Source organism: Ambystoma mexicanum, chromosome 9 (genome assembly GCF_040938575.1).
Source record: "Ambystoma mexicanum isolate Mex_15411 chromosome 9, UKY_AmexF1_1, whole genome shotgun sequence".
In the NCBI taxonomy this organism is placed as follows: Eukaryota; Metazoa; Chordata; class Amphibia; order Caudata; family Ambystomatidae; genus Ambystoma; species Ambystoma mexicanum.
The window spans coordinates 1,023,519,333-1,023,533,458 of NC_090931.1; the positions used below are offsets into that span (position 1 = coordinate 1,023,519,333).

The window sequence follows — 14,126 nt, forward strand, 5'->3', positions numbered from 1 at the left end:
ACAAGAAACTGGCTGATTACTGGACGATTTATAGGATCTCGCATAAGCACAAAAGTATCTCTCCAAACAAGAAAAGGATGAACTTGAAGCAAATAGTAAAAATATCATAGCAAGTAGTTTGCAGGCATCATCGTTAGACAGGCCCATCTGTTTTCCGGAAAGATGTTAAGGCAATAATCTGATCTGTCTTATAATTGCTGCCAATAAACGTCTAATAGTTGGGCCATTCTTAGGATCCTGGATAAAAGCATGTATGTCAGTGCTCCTCCCAAAAAGAGCAGGATAAGCTCTGAGTATAAATATGAAGACAGCAAGAAGTAGTCTGTGTATATGAACATCGGTTAACACCATAGGCACCTCCAAATAGAAATTCAGTGAGAAACGAGTCAGGGAACTGCTCCCTCTTCCAGTCGTCGAACACAAAGTCCAAATCTGGCATGTTTTGTTTACTTTACACTCCACAGTCCAATTTCAGCAAACGCCTGTGGTTCAAGAACAGTAACTTGCTCACTCCTTGCTTAGCAGCTGCAAAGAGTGTCTCAGGGGAGCCACAGTCCAAATGTACACTTTTATGTGCCTACTGGACAGTCGCTCCGTCTTTATTCCTCATCATTGATCGAGTCTGCACATACTGAACTTCTTCTCCTTGACTTGCTTCCGAATGGGTTGGTGGTATGTCGGCCTCTCCAGTATGGGCTTTTACATCTCCTTGGTGTATCCAAGCTCGTCTCCCTAGGACTTTGACTGCTGATGGAGTAATATCCTCCACAACGAAAGGGCAGCTGAAACAGAGCTCATGCCACTTTCGTGTGAAAATTCGAAGTAAAACCTTATCTCCAGCAAACAGTTTTGGTAAACATAGTTCTTTAGGTCCGGTGCTGTATGGTCTTCATCTGTGTTCTGAGACCGACACCCCGTTCACTTGACTTGATCTGAAATGACAGAGATACTAGCTGTCATATATGTTAAGTACACATGTAGCTCATTTCCTAACAATTCTGCAGTTGTCTGGGCATCACTTCTAGTCCTCTAGGAGTTAGAGGCATTCTCATTTGCCTCCCTGTAACTCATTTGTGGGATGTGAGGTTGTGGTCAGAGCCGGCTGATTTCTTTATGCATATAATGCAAGGGGCAGGCAATGCAGCCCCCCCCTCTTTTTCAGTGTTAATTTCAACTTAGCCATTCTCTCTATGAGCAGACCATTGAGTCTCTCAAATATGCTGTTCACTTGCGGGTAATGAGCAGAAGAAAACTTGTGTTTAATGCCAAGCAATAAGCTAATCTGTTCAAATACCTCATTCACAAAATGGGGGTCATTATCTGATCTCAGCACCTCAAATACTCCTCATCTAGGTAATACTTCTCGGACTAAGAACTTTGCAACGCAAGTGGCATCAGGGTGTGTGCATGGACCAGCCTCAATCCACCTTGAGAAGGGCCACACTACCACCATCATTTACCTATATCCATTACAGACATTACAGACAACATAGTTGATATGTAAATGCTGAAAAGGACCATTTGGTCGAGGAATTACTCCTCTGACTATTTGCAGGGTTAGCCCAGCAGAAAAATGTTGACATACGATGGAATTTACTACATTAAAAGCAACGTGTTCTAACAGCTTCGGTATGAACCAGTCCTCCGCAATGGTTGCTGGGAGGCTCTCCCTAGTAACATGCACAGGGTAGTGTAGCTGTTCTAACGCCACCCTTAATAAGGCTTCACAAGTGGTGACTTGTTGTCACAATGCATCGGAAGGGGATAAAGAACACCCCCTCCATGTCCACAGGTCTTTCTCTTCCAGTGGAGCTCCACCTTGAACTTCCATTAACTGTGCTTGCGATAAGTGATTAAAGCTTTCATTCACAACCATCATCACAACCATTTTCTGTTTCACATTAGGCGTATAAAAATTAAAAATATCAGAAAAATATGCAACTCATTTGGCCTCTTCGTTTCGGCTTGGTTTCTGTTTGAAATAAAGTCTGTTCTCTTAGTGTGCGCTGCACATTTAACTATGGTGATGGCTACTGGGAGTTGTAGTGCTTTAATAAGCCTTACCAATAATGCAGCATGTTGCACAGGAATGCCATCCACTCGGAGGTAGCCCCTCTTTTTCCAATGTGCTAGCCCTGCATGCACGATTGATATCACGTAGGCTTAGTCACTGTACACTGTCACTTCCTGGTCTGCGTGATTCTCGAGTGCGACAATAAGCGCCACTAATTCTGCAGCCTGTGCTGAAAAATGAGACGGTAGTTTTGCACTTGCTACTAGCTCAATTTCCCCATTGGTTCTGTGTCTTACCACAGCTGAGCCTGAATGCCATTCTCCATCGGTTTGAACGATTTCCGAAGAACCATCACTAAAAAGAATCTCCCCTGGTGCTAGAGCATTTTACTTCACACTCAGGATCTCGTCATAAAACTCCTCATAATTTGAGCAATCATGTACTTGTTCATCTGCCAGTGGTTCAGCTACAAACGAGGCAGGGTTCACCAATTTACATCTGACTATTTTGATCACTAGATTTGATATAACTATCTCACAAGCAGGAGCTCTTTGACACGTCAGTGTACCCTTGGGTTTCTCCAAAACAGCAAACAATGCATGCTCGACAAATAACGTGATGGAACACCCCATCACTATGCTGGCAGACCTCTCAATAGCGAACGCGGCTGCTGCCAACAATTGTTCGCAAGGGAAGAGACCGCTCATAATTCGGACCAGAATCCCACTGTAATATGCTGAGGGTTTGTACCGCAACGTAATTCTCTGCGTGGGTGATGCTGTCACTACTGTTCCATTCATGTGCAAGAATAAAAACAACTTCTCAGAATAATTGAGAATCCCTAAAACTGGAGCTGTGCAAATCGCCTTTTTTAGTTCATCAAACCCCTCCTCCATTTCCTCAGTCCATTCACTTTTTTTCCTGATTCACCTGTGACTTTTTCAGGGCCTGCAACAAGGGCCTTGTTTATGAATTATAATCAAATACCCATGCTCTGACATAATTAAATAGTCCTAAAAACTGTTGCATTTGTTTTATCGAGTGCGGCTTTGATGTTTTCAAAATTGCCTCAGCTCTTTCAGGTGTAACCTTCTTTCCTTCATGCAAGATTGATTGTCCTATGTACAACACGTCTTCTTGGCAATACTGCAATTTCTCTTTGTCCAGCTTATATCCTTTCTCTGCTAAAATAATCATTAGCTGAATCGAGTCTCGTCTGCAATCTTCCTCTGATGTAAATAATGTATTCCTGGCATTGAACACACTATGCCTTCATCAGTAAAAGAAATCGTCATATTCAACTTTGTATTTAAATCTCGGCCCAGTATATTAACTGTTCTCTGCCTTCAATACAAAAAGGGACAGACATATCTCATATAGAAACTGGCAATTTTTCAGTAAAAGGAACTCTACTTGTAGCTCCAGAGAACCCCTGAGCATTGATGGCATTTCCCGATAGTGAACGTTTTCCCTCTTGTATACATGAGCGTGTTGCCCCAGTGTCTACTGGTGGAAATTTCCCCCTCTCACTAAGAGGTTGCCTTTTAGGTCGCTCTGGGCGTGCCATGAATTCTGGCATTCTCCACCTCACTTCCTTGTCTGTCTGAAAACACCCTTCGGGACCACACACACTAGCTCCCTCCTCCCCACGGAAGGTTTCCCTTTCTTCGTCTGACATATCCTGTCCCCAACTAATATGGCTGTACTTCTGGTATCTATTTAGAGTTAGCCTGTCCAAAGACAGGGCTCTATGCTAGAGACTAAACAGGCCTCCCTCCTTGCCTCGTGACTGGGCAAATCAATAGTCTTGCCCATCATTTCTTGTTTCACCTTTTGTCCTCATTTCCTGATAAGCCTTCTCGATTCTGTCTCAGATGCTTCCTATCTCAAAATCTCCCTTTAGATTTATTCTAGATGGTCCTGGCATAGGTCCTTGTGATGGGAGGAACTCCTCTTTGTCCTCCCATGCCACTACTGGATTTGGTTACATTAATTTCCTTTCATTGCGATCAATGTCGCGTATTGTCTGCCTTCTCTTTCGTTCCATTTCCTCATTAAATTCTCTTTGTTTCTTTGCTTCCTCCCTAATCCTTTCCTCTTCCTGTCTTTTAGATTCCCTTCTTTCATTTGCCCTATGCATTTCGTCATCTCTTTCTCTTTGTATTCTTTTATCTCTTAATTTCTGTTCTTCCTCTTCTTCTCTTTTTTATTCTAGCCTGTCTTGTTCTTCGATTGCTCTCTGCCTATTGTCATATTTTCTTTGCTCTACCGCTCTTTCTTCCTTTCTTAGCTGCTCTTCCTGATACATTTGTTCTTGTCTTTGTCTACTTTTTCTTTTAGCCTCTCTTCTTTCAATCGCTTCCCTCATTCCCTGTCTTTTTTATCTTGCTTGTCTTGATCTTTCCCTTGCCGTTCTTCCTCGAAGCTCTTCCCATCAAGTTTGAGCAATATCTGACCGCCCATCCATTCGTACTGTATGAGCGCTATCTCGTCAGCTTTGTCTTTTTCTCCTTTCCATCTCTTAATTTCTCATTCTATATCTAGAGTCATACTTGGTCGTTCACTTCTCTCTTTGTCCCGTAAGACTTTAGAGATCACATCCCTTTTTGGAGTTTTTTCTGGACTCTCGTCACTACTATATGCAGGCAGCTCATGGGTCAGATTACTGTATCCTGCCGCTGCTTTAAGCTCCCTTAATGGATACACTCCTTCGTCTTTCATACTATCCTCATTGACTTCAGGTGCGGTAGGTGGAGCAGAAGGCTCAGCACCCCCCACTTTACACTGGTTAAGCATCCAGTCTTCAGGAGGCGGGTCTTCCCGTTCCTCCTGTTACATTTTCCAAAGCTCTAGGCTACCTAACATGTTTTCTAACTTCTTTTCCATGTACGCAGCATGCAGGTATGTGGTCATGTGTTACAAAAGTGCTTTGACAATGATCCCCCTTGTGGTCATAGCATGAACATGTTATTTGCCATGCCCTTAAACCATTCTGCACTATACTGCTTAAGCTTGGCTGTGTGTTTTTGCAGCTGTTTGCACAGGTGCATGAGTGGAGTAATATCCTCCATCATGACAAGTCACAATCGACTGTCAATACTTACCATTATTTTCCACAGATAATACTTTTCAGTAAAATAATACAATATGAGCGTGCACCAATTATCACAGCTCCAAACCTTTATGTCTCACTTTACTTCAATTTACCTGTTCAGTCAATACATCTAACAAATAAAAAAATAATCATCTACTCTTAGCCTTTTACCACAACCTATCAGTTGTCGCTCTTCAACATTTCATCATTTCCTTAACACATACAACACATAATTTTATTTGTAAATTTATAACGCGCACTTAACGCAGAGGCATTTACATACAATATACAAACAGACAGACTGGCCGGCCCCAACATATACCTCTGTCAAAGCTCTTTGTTGCTACTCTCACGCCTATAATTACTCCAATCGGAGTGTGAATTGTTTTCTTTAACAGAACTATCTGTTTGTAGCCTATATATATTTATCCACTTGGATTTTAAAACAACTCCTTCTAGATGTCCCTGGATCTAGTATTTTGGGCTTATCTTATGGATCGCTCCTCATCCATATATCTTAACTTGACGTTCTTCGTCATAAACTAAATGTCCCACCAAACCTCTGTTACTTTCTCCCCACTTAATATACAATTGTTTTTATCACCTTTCTCAATATACTCACCATTCGCTTTTCAGCTCCTGGCCCTCGGGATTTCGCCTCCTCCACCGGCCACCCTAGCTTTCGGTCCACTCAGCTGCCTGTAGAATCTGGTATGGGAATTCCCACCTGCTTCAACTGTCTTGCAAGATCTTGTTTCGATCCCTATCCACAGGAAGCCTTGCTGTCCTCCAGCTAAATGGCGGAGTACATCCCATATTTCCGAGACCTTTAAAAGCCTACTGGGTTGACAAATCTTTAACCATCCTCTCTCTTTTACCACATGAACCCATAGACCTAGGGCCCTTTAGACAAGGTAGCAATACTTAGAGATGGATGGGGATGCAGAGTTTACTCAAACATCGCTAATCAAACCGACTAAGGAAGTTAGCAAAACTTTGTTTTATTTGCAATTATCTAAAACAGGGAGTTACAAACAAACATAAACAAACGTTCGCTCGATTTCTCTCCCCCCATTCTATAAAAAACACAACATTTATAGTCAAAAGTCGTCATATGTGATGTTACACTACGTTGCAAACTACTAAAACTTACTTGGGAATGTGATAGGCTTACAGGGAACATCTAAGTATATTTTCCATACTAACAGGGGAAGTGATTGGTTATCTAACATCAGGTGGACAACTAAGCCCTCCTCTAGTGCAAGTCATCGTCATCGTCACAGAATATACGATGATCCATTGGTTACACAAACTATAGGGCTCTTTGATACCTGGCCCTCTAAAATTGGTTTGGTACCCTTGTACCCTTCTGGAATATTCCACACGCTAGCAGCACGCAGGCTCCCACTCCAGGTGCAGGGAGGGTCGGCGTGATCATGCTTCCCCTCCCAATTAGCCCAACATGTATCATCACTCTTGCAGTCTGCCAGTCAATTAAGGATTTGAACGTGGCCTTGTAGAAGCTCTCTGTTCACGAGAATAAAAGGGAGTATCTTCTTGGTGTCGGTGTAGCTCGACCCAATGTCTAATTTCATCAGATCATGTGTTGGAGACCATTTTTTCCAGCCCATTGCTGTATTTAATACTATTGAATGATGAACTATTGACGCCTTCAGTGTTTTTCCATTCCACTTCAAACAGAAGTTTGTTTCTTTCCCATGTTCATGTAACTACTGGATCGATAACCAGGCTCACGATGGCCTCGACTTCATGGTGCTGGGCCAGCCAAGCCTTTCTTGAATGTCTTCTTCGCCATCAGCTATTTTGCAACTGCGCCACACTAAAAACCCTTTCCAATCACTGGGTTTCAAGCCTTGCTAAGGTGCAACATGGAACATCTAGGTTCTATACATTCCTATGTATATATGTTGGTGCATCACCTCAATCTAATCACTACGTAGCCAGCCTTAAGATCACTTTGTCTACTTACGTTACTGCATCTGTACAAGTGTAAACTGATTTTGCATTTTCTTCAGTGTTTCTTTAGCATGAGCATCTTATCTCGAGCCTGAAATGTTTCTCATCTTTGATACCTCCTCTTCAGATCTTATAGAATGTCTATGTTCTTTTGCCTCATGTATCTTTTCGGGTGTTTGCCAGTTCTGCTTCATGTGACGTCACCAGTCTTCGTTCTTACTCATTTTCACACTTCTTCCGGGACTTTGTCCAAAAGGTCATCATATCTTCATAAATGCATTTAGGGTTTTCTCAGTGGATGCCTTGTTTCAAGGATTCTCTGTGGTACAGGCATACTCACTGGTATTGCACGTGTTGCAATTCCGGTTCCCAACATATAGGCAACATGGGGCAGAACTTTTGGTGGGGTACTTGACTCCTTCTCTACACACCACTCTTCTGTAAGCACAAAAGGGCCCTTTCTGTGAAATGTAACAGATGGGTAGTAACTTGCTGAGATAACTTTTTGAAATCAGACCTTTTTCAACATCCTCTATAGCATGAACTCCCATAAACATAACCTCAAGTAAACAATCCCATTGACCTCAAAAGGTCAAAACAACGTGCATTATACCACCGACTGGGAGAGCCATATGAGGCCGGGGGTTGACCACCTTATTTGAGCTCTTTTACCACATCCGGGGGATCTCCTTGTTGCCCCCACTTGGCGGTGGGGTGAGGAATGGGACCTGAGGAAAAATACAATGCATGTGCTGGTGTGGACGAGTCCAGAGCAATGGTGTTTGTCAACAACCCTCTGTGACCCAGGGCACACTTGTCCACCTACACTTACTGCCTTCCAGAGGCCTCAGAGAGAAATCAGAAGATGTCATCATTGTTTGGTGGTAAACATTCCTTTTTACTTATGTACGCATCTGTTGATAGAGGTTTTGAATGCTCTGGAAAGTAGGCATGCAAGAGTGCTTTGTGTTCATGTGTGTGTCAGTGATAACATGAGTTTTATGTGAGCGAGTGAGAGACATTCATGTGTGTGTGTGGTGTGTGTGGGGGTTTATTTGGGGAGAAGGGCTTGGCATGGTGCTGGGAATTCCAGACCGAGAATAGCACACTAGACTATAAAAACAACCACACTGTTGTAAACATCCACATGCTCACTTAAATGTATCTAAGATTTCAGACCTACTGTGCACGGGGAAGTCACTGGGGCTATTTTTAATTAATGCCACAATTTAAAATCACATTTGTTACTGTTCTTCTCTTGGGGAGTACGTATTTTTAAGGAAAATTTGGTTATTTATGTGTAGATGGTTTTGACCTGTGGCTCCACTTTGGAGAACATCTTTCATCACTATGATAACAGGAGTTAACATTAATTTCAAAGCATGACATGGCCATTGTATACAATGGAAATTGAAGAACATAAGCATGTTGACACTTGTCCAATTATGGGGTTCATGGTATCTATGTTTATGGGCCTCAGTTGTTTCAGGCTTTTGTGATTTTTTTCTTTGGAGGATTTGATGGGTCTCTCAACAACAATTAAGTGAATTCAGACAAGATCAGGGGTGTTATTGATTTTTTAGTTTTTTTTACAATGCATTGAAGCTTTTGTAGTTTGGTTATTCAACCAAATGGAATTTGCTCAAGAAATATTGTAAAGCCACTGAGCTCATTCTAAAAATTGGGATATTTTTTTACTCCTAAATACAGTCGGATATTTCATAGCATGCGTGCATGCATGTATTTTACATTCATGTTTGACCAGTTTAGACTTCCAGGTACACTCACAAATAATGCAACTTATGATAACATTGGTGCAAGAGGCAGATAAAAAGCTGCTGATACCAACAAAGCGGCCACTCTCAAGACAACCATGCAAAGACATGTTTGCTATCTGAAGTGATGGCGAATCTCCAGCTTACCAGGTTTCCATCGGTTAGAACGTTGTTGAAATGATCAGTCATTGGATAATGCTCCATGGCCATAAACAATGTGTTCAAAACAATGCAGATGGTAATAGCAAGGTCAACGAAAGGATCCATCACAATCAACTTGACAATCTTTTTGATTTTTAGCCAGTGCTCCGAACAGTCCCAGATCAAGAAGGAATTGGCAAATTTATACCAGCACGGTGGGCATTTCTGCCTCGATTCTTCCAGTTCTGTAACAGACATGGGTCAAACACTGAATACAGTAAAAAGCTTGAGATACCCGCATGCAATATGAATAGTAAATAATGTTAAATTGGTAACATAAACAGAAACATGGAATACGGAAATTACTTTTTCGAAATTGCATATTTTAATACATTCAGAATTCAGCAAATTTTTTTCAACAAAGACTTGTAACTGTCTTGGCTAAAGTGAACATGATTTTCAAAACTGGTTTTGGCTTTAAACTATGTTTTGGGGTTCATTGGTTCTGGCAAAGCATCTTTACCAGGGAGTGCATGAAAGGCACAAGTATTTTGGATGTCACCCAGTTTGATTTTAAGGTGCTTTTGTGTGTTTTTTAAAAGTAAATGATCTGTTTTGTTTTTGTTGGTGCTAAATTTTGAACACTGAATAATCTTGATAAAAGTACCACACAAACTCACAATTTAGTAAAGATAACAAGTATCATTTTGGCTAGGACATGTCATAAGTGGACAGACACTGCCCCTTCTTAAGGATTAACAATCTAAAATGTAATATATTAGATTATTAACATGTATAGCTCGAGACTGATGCATATAAACACTACTCAGGTTTTCTTAATCAACAAAAAAGGGCTCTGAAACTCAATTGTTGCAAAAAATCTTTCAAAATCTTGTCAAATGTGGCACACGTATTTCAGATTTTGGAAATGCCATCCCAGTTTTTGCCAGTTTCTACAATTTGTAATTCCTGAAATAATAGTAGTTTTGTTTTGCCATACAGAATCGACACTGCACATTTTGAAATCTTTAAAAGCAAATCAAGATCCTTATAATTAAGAAACCAAGCAACAACTGGATGAGGTGGATCCCTAGCCAGCAGCCTAACACCCGGGATAATCTGAGTTCTCTTAACAGAGAAAACAGCAAGGCAACCCACTCGGTTTGAATAAGTCCATAATCCAGTTGTTGAGAATGATTCCATGTCTGGTTCGTATTTTCTTCAGGCAGGCCCACCACCCAAATCTTGATCATCCAGGAGCACACTTCAGCATCTCCTGTGCCTTCCCAGGTGTTTCTTCACAATCTTTGGTATTAAACCATGCAATCTGGTCTCAAGATCTTCCTCTAGAGTCACAGGGTAGCTCGGAGCAACGTAATGTGATCTTCAATGTCCTCACTTCTTCCTAACAGGATGTTCTTTGTATGTTGCACAGACCTCAACAAGTTGGCCAAGGAGACCCGACTCTCATCTGGCTTTGTTCCAACACAATTCCCTCTTCCCTCATTGCACTCCTCCGCACTTCCTCAGCGGCCAACCTTGTCCTTTGTTGCTGCTGCATACTCCTCCATTCTAGTGTGACACCCTCTGACCAACCCCAATGATTTGTCAATTTCCTTAACTCTTTGTCATGTTGTACAATTCCAGTGGGCACTACAGAAAGTGTAATCTTAATTGGCTACCAAACCATACGTGCCTCAAGTATGAGCATTTTGCAGGGCTGCTAGGGTGTTTAACCTAGTACATCTTCCAACAATTCTCTCCCCAGCGCCATTACATCTAGAGCCACTCAGTTCAGCCAGGTCATTACTCCACCACTCGTGAGCACCCCCAGCACAAGGCACCGCAACACCTTGCTTTCAGTGGACCTACTGGCCCAGAAAAGGACCCACCCCAGTCTATTTGAACAGACCCTTGTAGGGAGATCAATACCAATCCCAGAGGAGCCGGCCCCTCAGTCCTGCAGCACCCCGGGTTTTGTAAACAAGCACCTTAGGATGGTTGTATCACTGCATCACAGCTGTACGAGATTGCACAACATTAATTGGTGCAGTCAAGCTGCACACACCTACACAGTCCAGGGTTTGTGCTGTACCAACAGGTCTGCTGGAGAACTCATCTTGAACCCGCCAAGCCACTCCATTCTCCTTTGCACATCTGAATAACTCTCCTTACTGTCTGAGGCTCTCGCCTCTGCCTGCTAAAAGGAACACCTCTAAGCCAGCAAGCTTGGTAGACAGTGTGTACCAGCACTGCCTCTGCCAAGCCCCCCCCTAGCCACAACTGATTGCTGTGGCGAAGCTGTGGCTATCACTTTTTTTCCACTTGACTGCTGTTTCACCATCATTGTCCACATGACCTGATCATAGGACGCGTGCATCTGTTTATCTTAATAAAGTAGTGCACTGACTGCAACAGGCCTTTGCCCCCTCATCCTTAACCCACAAGTTCTCCAGTGCATGATAACAGTGATATAGGAGAAATTAGCGGGTGTTGGTGGGGCTGGCCATAATCTGCTCGTCTCAATTTATTGGCGTCCACATCTCCCAGCTGGTTATACAGTTTTAAACTACTCAACAGGACAAGATCTCTTCTCTTCTTAATGCCACTCTATCATTCTGTCAGCAAGCTGTAGGTCACAAAAAGCAAATGATAATTTGTTGGTGAAGAAATAATACACCAACAGTAGTTGCCAGACAAAATACCAAGCTTGTGCCTTTTCAATAGACTGCAGTATAGGTTGAAAGGTAATCTCTGCTGTATGCAAATGGTGTCCAGATTAATGGTTACTTGCTATGAATTTCTTAGCACCGTCTTCCACTTACAATCCATAATGCTAATTTGAAGACCCTTACCCAATTTATTTTAATATTTAACGACCAACACAATCCACCTTGTATCAATGTTTTTTAGAGCAGTGTCGGGGGGAAATTCTCCCGGGGTCGGCTGGGCCGTCCGCGGACCTCCGGGCAGGGAGGTCCCAACTCCTCCCGTATATCCCAGAAAAATGAGTATGAGGCACACGCAAGAAGCAAGGTGATTCTGCTGTTTATTAAACAAAACGGCAGGGATGGGTCAAGGATCGTACGCGTCCGTCCTGACACACTCTCCCCCATTATGGGGCTCGCAGGCCCTTTTTACCTTAGTCTGACGCGCTACTTGCGTCACCTGGGAAAAGTTCGCAAAAAACCTATTGCCACTCTGGATTGGTTCCTCGAGTGGTAGGGTTAGTATACCATACGTATAGAGAGCGTTGTTAGTGGTTGAGGGTCAGTCAGGTGGTATACTTGGGTTGTCCCTTCAATTTGATACATGAAAATTGTTACATGAAGACCCCTGAGGATTGGCTAATGTTAATGGCGTCAGGGATAAGAGCCCCATGTTCTGATTGGTCCACTCGCGAGCCCCCCAGTCTGGGACCATCGCTGTTCCCAGCTCGCGGTGCACCTGTCATTTGCAACAATGTATCACTATGGGTATGTGCAGACAATGTGAGGATTTATTCATATGCTGGAAGGTAGACTACTCCCACCGCCGCAGATGTCCATTGAGTCGCTTAATTGTATCTGCCTGTGTCTTGAAACGTGGGATCCAGGCGCCTCCCTCCTCCTGGGCCTGGCACCCTGTCAGGTTCGGCTTGGTCACGTGAGGAGAGACCGTGGTTGAGGCAGAATTCTGCACATTTAATATTGCATTTTCCAGTGTGTGCCTGGCTTAATTTGCAGGTGTGACCTTGGCGTCGGCTTGCGGCATGCGAGTTTGCAACATTGTGCCCTTGACTGTCTGCTCTCGCCGGGCTCATTCTGCAGGGTCAGCAACTGTACTCTTGCTCGTTCAATGTTCATGGAAGCTCTTGCTTGCGGCCTACTTGGGCCTGGTGCATAGGTGGAGACGTTTGATGCACGGCGCTTTAGGTTATGGTATCATATTGCTTTATCCCCAGTATCATGTCTTCGTTATATTTCTCATTGCAATGCATGGGTTTAGGAGAAGCGTGAGCAAGCATTTTAGATGAGTTCATTGTGCGTCTTGCGTTTCTGCATTTTGAAAAACCTATTGTGAAAAATAATAAAGATGCGCGTCAGTGGGTGTGTCCGTCACCTACGTCATAGCACTGAATATGTTCTTCGTGTGGATTGGTGTGGGAGTGTCCAGTGTGCATGTTTGCACGGGTGTGCTGACCGTTGGCTAGGTCGTCATGGCATCTCTAACGATGTGTTCATTTACTGTTGAATGGTTCAGTCGAGTCCATCCATGCCGCAGGTGTCGACATGGGCAGGGCAGGCTGGTGGGCACATCTGTATGTTCCTGTATTAGGGTATCTGGTCATCTGGTAGATGGGCAAACTCCTCTCGTGGCGGGTGTCTGGGCCGCGATCCTCTAGGCCAGGGGTGTGAGGGGATTGGTGGGAGCCTTTTGTTCCATTCTCCCACTTCAGTCCCCCCTCTGGTCGACTTGTTGACCACAAACATATCCTTTTCCTTATCTCCTCTCACTCTCCATATTTTAGTTACTCCTCCCAAATGTCCATAGTGGTTGACATGGTCTTCAAATGACCAGTACATATATACACAGGTTCCTCCAGGTGTGCAGTATACCCATTTCCATATGTAGCTCCTTGGGTTCCTTGGGTTCTCGAGCTTCACAGATGGTGGGTCCAGGTGGTTGGTGATGATCTGTTTGCGCAGTTTTTCTCTCTCTTTTATTATTGTGCCTGTGTGCTGGCCATCATCTGCCGGCATCAAGGGGTGCATACCAACCATTTCGATCATTTCATCTGTGGTGCGTGCCTTCCGGGCCTTCCAAAATCTAATTATGATCAGTGCAGCTCCAGCCAGTATTATGCATCCAACTATAATCTTCAGCCCGTCCGACAGCCAAGATGGCATCCATGACCATAATAGTGAAAACCAGCTGTCATCCTTCTTCACTCCTTTACTTTCATCCATCATTTTGGAGTGCATCTGGGCCAGTTGTGATACTGCTTCTGTCAGTGTACCATTGTCAGCATTGTTAGCAGGAATGAATGTGCAGCATGCTTGTCCTATCTTTGCGCAAACTCCTCCTTCCATTGCTGTGAGGAGGTCCAGTACATATCTGTTCTGTAGTGCTACCATCCTCACTG

At 43.3% G+C, this 14,126-nt stretch overlaps 1 protein-coding gene across 2 annotated transcripts in view; it reads right to left on the minus strand.

The window, feature by feature from the left end:
• Positions 1–14,126, minus strand: part of LOC138488902 (sodium channel protein type 2 subunit alpha-like) — a 1,546,115-nt gene that overhangs the window by 513,509 nt on the left and 1,018,480 nt on the right. For both annotated transcript variants that reach the window (XM_069616296.1, XM_069616295.1), the window contains exon 14: positions 9,008–9,246. In XM_069616296.1, coding sequence (XP_069472397.1) covers positions 9,008–9,246 — 239 coding nt within the window. The remainder of the gene's footprint in view (positions 1–9,007; positions 9,247–14,126) is intronic.